At 35.3% G+C, this 12,304-nt stretch overlaps 1 protein-coding gene across 6 annotated transcripts in view; it reads right to left on the reverse strand.

Moving 5' to 3' along the window:
• Positions 1-6,491: 6,491 nt before the first annotated feature.
• LOC126416761 (LIM domain-binding protein 2) overlaps positions 6,492-12,304 on the reverse strand; it is a 793,447-nt gene continuing 787,634 nt past the window's right edge. For all 6 annotated transcript variants that reach the window (XM_050084605.1, XM_050084603.1, XM_050084600.1 and 3 more), the window contains exon 10: positions 6,492-8,770. In XM_050084605.1, the coding sequence (XP_049940562.1) occupies positions 8,471-8,770 (300 nt within the window). In that variant the 3' untranslated portion in view covers positions 6,492-8,470. The remainder of the gene's footprint in view (positions 8,771-12,304) is intronic.

Raw genomic sequence — 12,304 nt, forward strand, 5'->3', positions numbered from 1 at the left:
ACAAACCAATTCAAAAAGTTTTTTGAAGAATAATTTTCACAAGTAACAATAAAAATTTGTAACAACTTTTATTGCCCTCCTACCGATATACTACTTGGCCCCTGTAGTTGTATTATATCACAACATTACAGAAAAAACCCAAGCACCAACATCAGTGACAGAAGAGTCCTTCACACTCATATGTAACTGCAGTTAGCTGCATATACGAAATTCATACATGATGGTACTGCCATTTCTAGAAGTAAGAGGGGGAAAAATGAGGTCACAACATGAACAGCAAACACAAAACAAAATTATTCACTTCAGTAAATAGTGTCACTGAAAAATGAATGTATGTCAAAATGCACCCAGATTTACACAGTATGACCAAACTTCATTGACAAAAAATCAATAAATAAAAATTACAAAAACTATGTCTGTCATAAAATGAATAATAAGGAGTGCAAGAGGCATAAAACATGTATAGAGGCAGAAGAGGCAGAAAATATGTATAGAAGAGGCAGAAAACATGCATAGAAACTTCAAAAATAACAGGTAGGCTAAGATCAAAATGAAGGAAAGAAAGACATCGACATGACAACTTTAATAATTGGAAGATTCCTTTACAATGGAGCTTCTTTTGAGATAAATTAAATAAGGGAACTAAATTCACTACCACATTAGGGCAGAAACAATAATGATACACTGTTTTGACAGCTGAATGTGTAGCCACTATTCTCATCACAACAGGACTTCAGAAATGGGAATATTTGTTGAATATACCACAAGCACCAGAAAACTATGTCAGGCATTTCCTACTTGCCACATAGCTGTAAATTACAGATATATGCATCATTCACATAAACTTTCTGAAGTTTTAAAGGACATAAATGCCTGGTCATCAGTAGCAAAATAAAAAATTAGAAGGATGAATCACTGAGTATACAGAACAGAGTATATTGGTGCAGTTCACCATCTCATACACAGTCTCCAGCATTTAAAGTTAAAGACAAACATAAATAGTGAAATTAAAGATTTTTCTCCAGGTCCACTGACTGCTCAACCTGTCATGGAAATGTCATGTGTCTACAAAGAAAAGTAATAATTTGTAATAGTACTGGTAGATTAACATAAGGGCCATCAAGAATTAAATATTCCTTAAGTCAGTTGGGGAGAGGCAACATTTATGAGTAAAACAGAAAGTGAGGAATACTTTGTCAGACAATAAATAATTTCATTACTTATACTCCAAAATACACTGTATCAGAACAAAGTGATAAACTGTCTAGTCTTGTAACAATATTTTTTTTTTTATAAATTGTATTAACTCCCCCCTCCCCTTATCAGCATTGTTTTATGGAATATATTGTTTTAAATAATTTCAATTTAATGCTGCTCACCATGACACTTCTTAGACAAGGCATATAAATTCACATGTTTATTTCTGGATGCCATGCATTACATTTCAGTGCAAAATACCAAGCACAACTGTTTCCGGCATGACGTTTATAAAGCAAAATGTATATAGCCAGTGGCAACCCAAAGAGTGACTTACTTTTAAACTGCAAACTGTTATGCAACGAGACTGTTGCTATGAACAAAAAATGCCAAATTACTCAAGCAAAAAAGTTATATGTAAAATCATTTCCTACTCCCATGAGCACACTTACTCACCTGGTGAGCTGATTCTAATACAAAGTAATATGCAATGAACAGAGGTAATGTCACAATATGTGTAGGTGACAATACATAAATACTAATTTTAGTCAGCAAAGAAAATGTGCAAACACTGCAAACAATTTACTTAAAGCCAAAGCACATACACAGGAAATAACACAGACAGGAACACAATAATACAAGGTTTCATGACTCCTTAAGGAACACACTCCCACATTTCACTTAAAGATTCTTTGAATGCTGTAGGTGAAAAGGAAAGGAAAAAGGGAAATGTCAGCAACTGGATAAAATGTCAAAATATTGACTAAACCTTCTCATCTCATCATAGCTCCTCCCCATGTAATTTATAAAGACTTTCAGAACTCAGTGTAAGTTACCAAGAAAGATATTCAGAGATATTACTTAGAACTTTTTATAAATTATTATTAAATATTTAATAAAGATCATAGCATATGTCCACCAGTGGATGTAATGGATTGGTTTTCATGTAGAACGATGTGTGATAAAATGTTACATAATCAGCATCTGCTAAATTCTGAATATATAGGATTACATATAATGGCAACAGTTTATACAACATTCATAATCTCTGCAAAAAATTGCATTACTCACTTTATATTTACCAAAGCCACTGTGCCTTTCCAAAAGATGGAAGTAGAATCAAAAGAGTAATGATAATACTTTATAATTTAGATGTTACATGCTTTATACCGACAGAAGATGTCAAAAATCTATCACATCTCATCACCCCAACTCCCTTATTTTGCCTTAATTTACAAGAAATACAGTGCTCACCATTTGCAATACTGCATAAAATCAGAAGATGCAACCATACCACCATCACCCAATATTTTATGAAGTTGACAGACACAAAAGTAAATAATAATATCTACTTCTGTGTGGTTGTGTATCCATTCATCTACAACAATTGACACAGGATCTTTTTTATGCCACTGCAACTGAAACACTGACCCAAATTTAAAGGAAATAATCATTATCACGATTACAGAAACAGCACATGGGAGAAAGTAGCCACAATAAAAAGGTATCAAAATTTCTTTTTCTTAGTTTGTGACATACAGTAGGCCTGCAACCATGATGTTAATTGAGTGCACTTGTATACTACTTCTAAATAGCTCACTAGAAATAAAAAGGTCACTTGCTGCCCAAAAAAAATACACTGATGCATTTTGAGCACAGTCCATCTTCAGAATGTCTGCTAAACAAAATACAAAATAATCAGCACAAGCACAGCATACAAAAGCCATTAAGAATAACAATACTGAAGGTTTCACAAAACTAAAGTAATCATTCCAAACAAACTGCCTCCACACAAAGTATGGTATCACACGCATATGTCCTCACCATCAGTGCTTAACTGATGAGGATCACTCTTACAAAATATGCCACCACATGGCATGGTTTTAAGGCTACAATGGCATTACTAGCATACACAGACATAAATGAGCAACATGATAACAAAACATTGGAAAGTTTAACAAGCACTGAAAGAACCAAAATCCATAAATCACAAAATCATCTTAACTACTCGATCAAATATATACCCATCCCAAGCAAGTAGTGGGATAAAGGGAGGTCTTTGCTCAAACTGTGGAAGTTTTGAATAATGTTATGATGGATATAAGTAGTATGTTAAATGCTGGTGATATGGGACCCAAGTGTATGAAATTATTATTATTATTATTTAAGAACCATGGAAAGCATCTTTACCACATTGACTGGCACAAGCCCACCGGTGGTGCAGCAGAGTTGCCTGTAGTGCCGCCAGTGGCCACATGGCAGTCAATGTGTTAAAGCAATCTGCAGGAATATTGATGATGGAGTGATGCAATACTGCTACGGAAAACTTATGGGAAGAAATCCAGCTGTCACCTCCAAACTACATAGCTGTTTTATAAACTAAGTGAAAACAGAATTTAAACAAAAAATTGATGAACTTATAATCGAAGAAACTAAAAATAAAACATTTCTACAACTTTGGATGCTGGAGGAAGGAGTCTCTTCATAAAGGAAAAGTTGAATGGCAGCCATGCAGTAATTGCTTTAGTGACATAACTTACGATGACTGTTTGATACAATCAGCTGAAACAGGAACTAGAGACTCTCAGACAGAAGGAAGAAACAGAGTCACAAAAATGAAGATAAAAGTGGAAGACACATGGAAGCAAAGGGCAACCACATGAAAGTTTCAGGCTTCACTGACAATTCTTACAGCTGGGGCATCAAATATACTAACAGAAAACATAATTTCTGACTTGTGTCACCATATTTATAACTGGCTTCCTGTGTATACCTGTCTGCATCCCAATAACATCATGTTTAATGATTCACATAATCATCCCATAGTTCAGTTTCTATCAAGTATTTAACAGTGGTTAATAATTGTGTGCTTTATTTTTCTTATATATTTATTTTATTTTGTGTTGTAAACTGATAGTTTCACTCTTATTTCTGTAAAATTTTCATATAATATTTTGTTATCAAATTGTTTGTTTATCTCTGTGGATGCAATTAACATCACTGAACCCATACACCCACAATACCTGGTGGCATGTTTTGTAATAGCAACACTCCATCATCACTGATGGTGAGGATGTATGCCTGTGATTCCAAATTTCTATGAAGGCAACTTGTTTGGTATGATTACTTTATTTTGAATTTTTTTAAAACCTTAGCTATCATTACTGTTAATGACTTTTGTACATTATGCTTGTGCTTATGACTTTATATTTGATTTGGCAGACATTCTCAAAATGTGCTGTACCCAAAATGTGTCACTATAGTTTTCTGAACTGCAAGTGACCTATTCACTTCAAGTGATGCATTTAACAGTAGTACAGAAGTGCTCTTAATTCTTGTTCTTAAACTTGGGCACTAGCTATTTTAATGCAAAGAAGGGAGTGAGATGGTAACTGGTATTCTCCTTAGAAATACTCCCAGCATTTGTGCAATCTGGGTCTTGTATCAAGAGCATTGATACGTAATTAATTCTGCTCCTAAATTTCTTTTGTAGGACTTCCAAAAAAATTCCACCATAATATTTCACAACTCCTCTTGAAGTGACAATTTAAAACTGCCAGGGCCTTGAAAAGCCAACAGTTAAGTAGGAAATGAAACTGTTTTACGTGTTGTCATTTAACCTGCACCTAAACAAAAAACAGGATTAGTAATGCCATACTTATCAGGACTGTAGACTATAGGTATACATCTTCAATCAATCTCAAAGATGAAACAAAAAGAAAGGAGTAACTGGGTTCATCAGGTATTTTTTAAGACTGGCACTGATTGCACAATCCAATATTTAGCAAAACAATGTAGCAATCAAAGTACTAATATAAGGAGAAATACTATTCAGAAGACACCAAAACACAATATTTAGAGAATAACTGCTTCAATAAAATTATTCCTCCATACCTACCTTGTTTCAGATAATGGTGTACTTGAAAAGGTCACTCAAAGAGTCACACAGTTTAATGTATTTATACTGTTTCATGGATAGCAATTAAAAGAGAGAGAAGGCTTTCATGGGTTGGATGTGGGAAGCATGTCAAGACATTCAGTTTTCCTCATAGTGGGCTTTAGTGTTAGACCAGTAGTAATAGTGACGCACTGTTTACTTCAGCACTATTTATGCCACCTTCCTATTTTAGTTTCCTCAAGGTTCAAAAACTGTTAATACTTGAATACAGAGTGTGCTGACAAATGCTGGAAAGTGGAAAAGTGAGTCATTCTTGAACCGAAGTTAAATTTATTTTCAGAAATTGTTAATATCTTATAAGATATGAGCTTGTATTAGAGTATTGGTCTGAAACAAGTAGCTACTTCAAATTTCCATGAATATCTATTTTAGAACTACTCACCTGATGATCAGAAATTAGAAGCCTAGTGCAAGTGGCTAATAATAAAAGATCAAAGTAAATTAGATGTGAATACAAGAAATGCCTGACAGACTTTCTGCATCTCCAGCTCACTTAACAGCTGAAGGTTAACCAGGGACAAATGTTTGTAAAACGTAACACATACTTTTGAGTCCAAATCTGGACTACAGTACATTTTGAAGTATGATAAATGTTCATCATATACCTTTACATTTAATCCAAAGATTATCATAATGAACCAGTAATAGAATAAGGCATTTACATGTGTCCCAGTGAAACTATACCAATGTTAATGAAATTAAAGAAACATGTTGAAGTAAAGGAAGACTATGCTAATGTAATAAGATCAGTTGACACACAAATTTCATCAGATTCATGGGGATTATCTGTTGAGTGACATGTATATGTCATTAAGAAAGAAAGAACGAATTACTTGGAAGACTGTGTAGAGTCACGGATTTGCCAGTCAAATTACTTCTAATTGTTCCTTAAATGTCTGTTTTGTTTTTGCTTTTTTGTTTTGTTTTTCAAATTAAGAAGATTCTTGTTACAGTGCAGCTACTTCATCAAATAGTATTTAAAAATTGTAGGCTGTTTCTCAAGATCAAACAAAAAGATATTGAGATCAACTGCATTACTGGTTATGTACTTTGCAAGCAACACACCATTTTTACCTGCATAAATGAGACATCAAAATCAAGTTGTATAAAACGCTATGTGTATAAAATAAGAAATAACACTGTGCTACTTGTATCATTAAGTTGCTGTCTTTATATTTTTTTGCTATCAAAAATTGTACTTCAAAGGCTGTTCTTCTTGTAATGTTGCAGAGTTATCTGCAAGTGGTTGAAGATTTTATAAATACACATTTATAGCACTTCACAAAACAGTCAAGTTTCATTCCATGAATACATTTTTGTACAACACACAAAAATATTAAATTAGGAACTGCAATTATTCCTGAAGTGTCCAATACATAGGTAAACAATATGTATTATTCCAGACAAAAGAAAGTTTCATACTTCATGTGTACAATACAATAAGACAGACAGCTTTGTAAGCATTCTTCTGGCAGAAACCAATGTAGAAGTACTTGCCTCCAAAATATTCAGTGAAGGTAATATCTAATGTCTTACGTTTGTAATTTAAAATACATCAAAAAACATAGAAATTAGATAAGACTATTGTTTCCATTGAATGCACAGCATACATCAAAAAGACATCACGTATTTCTCTTTCACTTTTCCACTTTAGAGCACCAGGAAACAAACAACAACCAACATTGGACAAAAAGAAAAAATTAAAATTGGTTACTGCTGGAACAACAATATCACAGCAGCTGATGCCTCATCCTCAATAATTTTATTTTGGGAAACGGAAATGTATGAACTGTCTGAATCACCCAAGACAGGATCAAACAAATATTTTTTTTTAATTCAGTGATTACAAGCAGCTCAGCAGTCACACTATAACAACATTGCCACTCTCTTATTTGTTACACAAAATAATTGTGATAAGATCAGACACACTAATGTAGTTTTGACTTCCCATTTACAAACAGTTAAGGCTGCTACTACCATCATCAAATCAATGCTTGGGAACACTTTTCTGTATCACTGAATGTGTATACAATAATGTGCTGTACCATGCACTGACAACATGTGGGAAGTAAACCTCACGTTACACAGAAATGAGATGCTACTGAAAAATATCCAACAAATAAGTTTCCTAAATGCTTTTAAATTATGTTTCCAACAGACTGTATAATACTGAAGTTGTTATTAAAAGTATTTTTCATATGCAGCATGGCATTCCACTGACTGCAGCTCCTCAGAAACAAAAGATTGTTAGAACAAACGGCTCAAAATTAAATATACAATTTGAAGCTTGGAGACAATTCTTTCTTACCAGTACAATGAACAACTTCAAAACGATATTATGATTTTGTAAAAGTGAGGTGCACTAACAGATGATAAAATCCATTCCCTGTAGAGATGCAAAACTTTACTTCTTCACAAATATGCTGGTCAAATAATGAATAGATAATCAAAAAGATAAAAAAAAATAGTTTCAGGAAGAGATATCACAAATTCTTTATGCATCTTGCGGATAATAATGGAGAGAACAAAAGCAGTAATTTAAACTAGTGCTGACTGTGAAAGCAATGCAAGATGTGACTGTAACGAAACTAAATTTATGGATTTCAAAAGAGTTTCATCTAACTTTATTCACACACCTTGGCTTTTAGCACAAAACTGAAATATTTGTAACTATCTTTACATTTCATAAAATATTGAGCAAGCACTAATTTAAACTACATAAATAATGTACAATAATTTAAAATAAATTACAATTTTATGTAACAGGTATGAGAAAGCCTACTCTGTTGAGTATTCGTCCTGTGTAATTAAAACACAATTCATTTATAAATGAATAGCATGAAGAGCTTTTTTTTTTACTGAATAAGACAACTACAACTATGTTATTTATTACATATGAAAATCTGAATATCTAAAATCAATGATTTTCAGATTATTCCAATGGTGTTGGAGATCGTGTTCAGAAAACCCTTATCCAATAATGAACACTACCAGAACTGAACACCAACATACCTCTTTCCTTGGAGGAGTCTATTTGCATTGCACAATTTCTCCAAACTAATCTATAATAAAGTAGTGTCAATATTACAATTTCTACATAGTCATGCACAGACTATGAACACCTTGAAATAGAAATTTATCTGAATACTTTATTTTTATGTCCACATTAAAATTTATTTTAAATAATGTGTTGGCCACCTGTCAGAAAGAAACGACACTTCAACAAGAATGGCACACACAGCTTTAGGAGTGCCTCAGTGTCACACGAACACTCTTACTTCGGCTTCGCCTTGCCTCACCTCACAGTGCGCACTATCACTGACTCACAGCTGGAGATTTCTTGTCCGAGTCCTGGCTGGACGGCGTGTTGCCCTGAGGTGGGACACCGGGTCCCCTATCGGCCACAGGTCCGCCCACTCCAGGCCCACCTACTGGCCCTCCTCCCCCCCACGAATTAGGGCCCCCCGTCATAGGCGAGTCCGAGAAGCCATGGTTGTCGTGGTCCAGGGAGTTGGCCGCATCATACTGTGTGTTCTCCAACCGTGTTATGAGCCTCTCGTCCTCATCCCCGAACTCGCCACCCATCAGTGATGGTTCGCCAACAACCATTACATCCTGAAATGAAATACAAAAGCATCTCAGTTGTGAGAAAAGGTAGTAACTGCAGAACAAAGTCATTCCTATTCTCTGTGTTTGTGACAGGTAACCCCTTATCTTTCTTATGCACAACAATTTTTCCATGAACAAGATTCAGGCACAAGCAGAGTTCAACACTAGCAAAGGTGGAATGAGATCCAGACTATGGTACATACACAATACATTATATGCAAAAATGTGTGACACACCCTCCTACCATTCTTGACTCTAGCCTTACTATTAACAAAACCTACTTCATCAGAAAAAAAAGCCACTTGTGAGATGCCCAACATCACAGTTGATATGCATGTTTGCACAATAACCACTACATTGGCATTTAAAACAAATAATTACAAGATGGATTGTGTATGGTGGTCCCACAATATAACACCCACTATCTTGTGATGTGATTCAGTATGGATACTATCTGGATCATTGCCCCAACTTCAGCACCTTGGGCCTTTGTTAGTGAAAACCAGTTATTCACCTGGCATGAATCTATGTTACTTCATCTGATACTGCCTAATACATTTTCTTCCACCAACTCCCTCCTCCACTAGATCCTGCCATTACCTTCCAGTTCTATTATGGTTAGTTAAAAGTTTCCATTTTTGCCTCTTTTGCTACAGTTTCTATCTTCCTTGTATTTTTGTTCCTTTTTTATGCTTTCTGCCCTATTTGCTTCTACTTTCTTTTTTTCTGTCACTGATCCACTCTATCTCGTTTATATTTCTACTCCTATATTATATAGCTTGCTTTCAGCTTCTTCATTTTAGTATAATTTATTTAGTTATTGTTACGAGCTAGGTTCAACCAGTTAGTAGTATGTTTAATTTTTATTCAGAGAAATTGCTGTCACTGGCTTCCTTAAATGATAAAAATTTGAATGGGGCACTTCTTTATCTCATATTGAGTGAAGCAGACATATTTATAACCACAGAGAATATTTTGCAAATAATAATCATAAACAAACATTTATAAAACGAAAATAACTATAAAAACTGCAGAGTTCAAAAAAGTCATCTCGGCTAAATTATTCACTATTCATTCATATCCTTTTGTGTTCATAAGAGAGGGGTAGCAATCACCTAGTATTAGCCACACTACATATTTTTAGAAGAAAGTCAAGTTCCAATAAAAGTATGTTATAGCTTTTAGGATCATAACAAGTCAGTACAGGGCAAATTACATAATAATGGAGGTACTCACGGAACTTAAATGGGAGTCTTTGGGGGAAAGCCAATGTTGTTCTTATGAAACGTTGTTGGTTAAACTTATAGAACTGGCTTTTGATGAACAACTGAAAAATTCTGCTGTATCCATCTCATTTACAAACCACAAGAATAAGATGAGAAAGATTAGAACATACATGGAGAGACACAGTCTGCTATTTTTTACAGAAGTTCGAAATATGGCACGTACTTCAATGTGCGATGCTTTTAAAAATTTCCACAACAAAATTCTGTCTCGAAATCTGGCAGAAATTCCAAAGAGATTCTGGTCATACATAAAGCACACCAGTGCCAAGACGCAATCAATACCTTCACTGGGCAATAACAACAGTGAAGTCACTGATGACAGTGCCACAAAGGCAGAGTTATTAAACATGGTTTTCCGAAACTCCTTCATCAAAGGAGATGAAGTATATATTCCTGAATTTCAGTCAAGAACAACTGCCAAGATGAGAAACATAGAAGTAAATGTCCTCGGAGTAACGAAACAGCTTCAATCACTTAATAAAGGCAAGGCCTCCGGTCCAGATTGTATACCAGTCAGGTTCCTCTCAGAGTATGCTGATAAAATAGCTCCATATTTAGCAATTACATACAACCATTCATTGACAGAAAGATCCATACCTCCATACATGTTGCTGTTGTTGTTGTTGTTGTTGTTGTTGCGGTCTTCAGTCCTGAGACTGTGCAAGCTTCTTCATCTCCCAGTACTTACTGCAACCTACATCCTACTGAATCTGCTTAGAGTATTCATCTCTTGGTCTCCCTCTATGATTTTTAGCCTCCACGCTGCCCTCCAATGCTAAATTTGTGATCCCTTGATGCTTCAAAACATGTCCTACCAACTGGTCCCTTCTTTTTGTCAAGTTGTGCCACAAACTCCTCTTCTCCCCAATTCTATTCAATACCTCCTCATTAGTTATGTGATCTACCCATCTAATCTTCAGCATTCTTCTGTAGCACCACATTTCGAAAGCTTCTATTCTCTTCTTGTCCAAACTATTTATCGTACATCTTTCACTTCCATACATGGCTACACTCCATACAAATACTTTCAGAAACGACTTCCTGACACTTAAATCTATACTCGATGTTAACAAATTTCTCTTCTTCAGAAACGATTTCCTTGCCATTGCCAGTCTACATTTTATATGCTCTCTACTTCGACCATCATCAGTTATTTTACTCCCTAAATAGCAAAACTCCTTTACTACTTTAAGTGTATCATTTCCTAATCTAATTCCCTCAGCATCACCCAATTTAATTTGACTACATTCCGTTGTCCTCGTTTTGCTTTTGTTGATGTTCATCTTATATCCTCCCTTCAAGACACTGTCCATTCCGTTCAACTGCTCTTCCAAGTCCTTTGCTGTCTCTGACAGAATTACAATGTCATCGGTGAACCTCAAAGTTTTTATTTCTTCTCCATGGATTTTAATACCTACTCTGAACTTTTCTTTCATTTCCTTTGCTGCTTGCTCAATATACAGATTGAATAGCATCGGGGAGAGGCTACAACCCTGTCTCACTCCCTTCCCAACCACTGCCTCCCTTTCATGCCCCTCGACTCTTATAACTGCCATCTGGTTTCTGTACAAATTGTAAATAGCCTTTCGCTCCCTGTATTTTACCCCTGCTACCTTTAGAATTTGAAAGAGAGTATTCCAGTCAACATTGTCAAAAGCTTTCTCTAAGTCTACAAATGCTAGAAACGTAGGTTTGCCTTTCCTTAATCTTTCTTCTAAGATAAGTCGTAGGGTCAGTATTGCGTCACGTGTGCCAACATTTCTACGGAATATAAACCGATCTTCCCCGAGGTCGGCTTCTACCAGTTTTTCCATTCGTCTGTAAAGAATCAGAGATAGTATTTTGCAGCTGTGACATATTAATCTAATAGTTCGGTAATTTTCACATCTGTCAACACCTGCTTTCTTTGGGATTGGAATTATTATATTCTTCTTGAAGACACAGGGTATTTTGCCTGTCTCATACATCTTGTTCACCAGATGGTAGAGTTTTGTCAGGAATGGCTCTCCCAAGGTTGTCAGTAGTTCTAATGGAATGTTATCTACTCCCGGGGCCTTGTTTCGACTCAGGTCTTTCAGTGCTCTGTCAAACTCTTTACCCAGTATCGTATCTCCCATTTCGTCTTCATCTACATCCTCTTCCATTTCCATAATAATGTCCTCAAGTACATCGCCCTTGTATAAACCCTCTATATATTCCTTCCACCTTTCTGCCTTCCCTTATTTGCTTAGAACTGGGTTTCCATCTGAGCTCT

Source organism: Schistocerca serialis, chromosome 8 (genome assembly GCF_023864345.2).
Source record: "Schistocerca serialis cubense isolate TAMUIC-IGC-003099 chromosome 8, iqSchSeri2.2, whole genome shotgun sequence".
Classification (NCBI taxonomy): Eukaryota; Metazoa; Arthropoda; class Insecta; order Orthoptera; family Acrididae; genus Schistocerca; species Schistocerca serialis.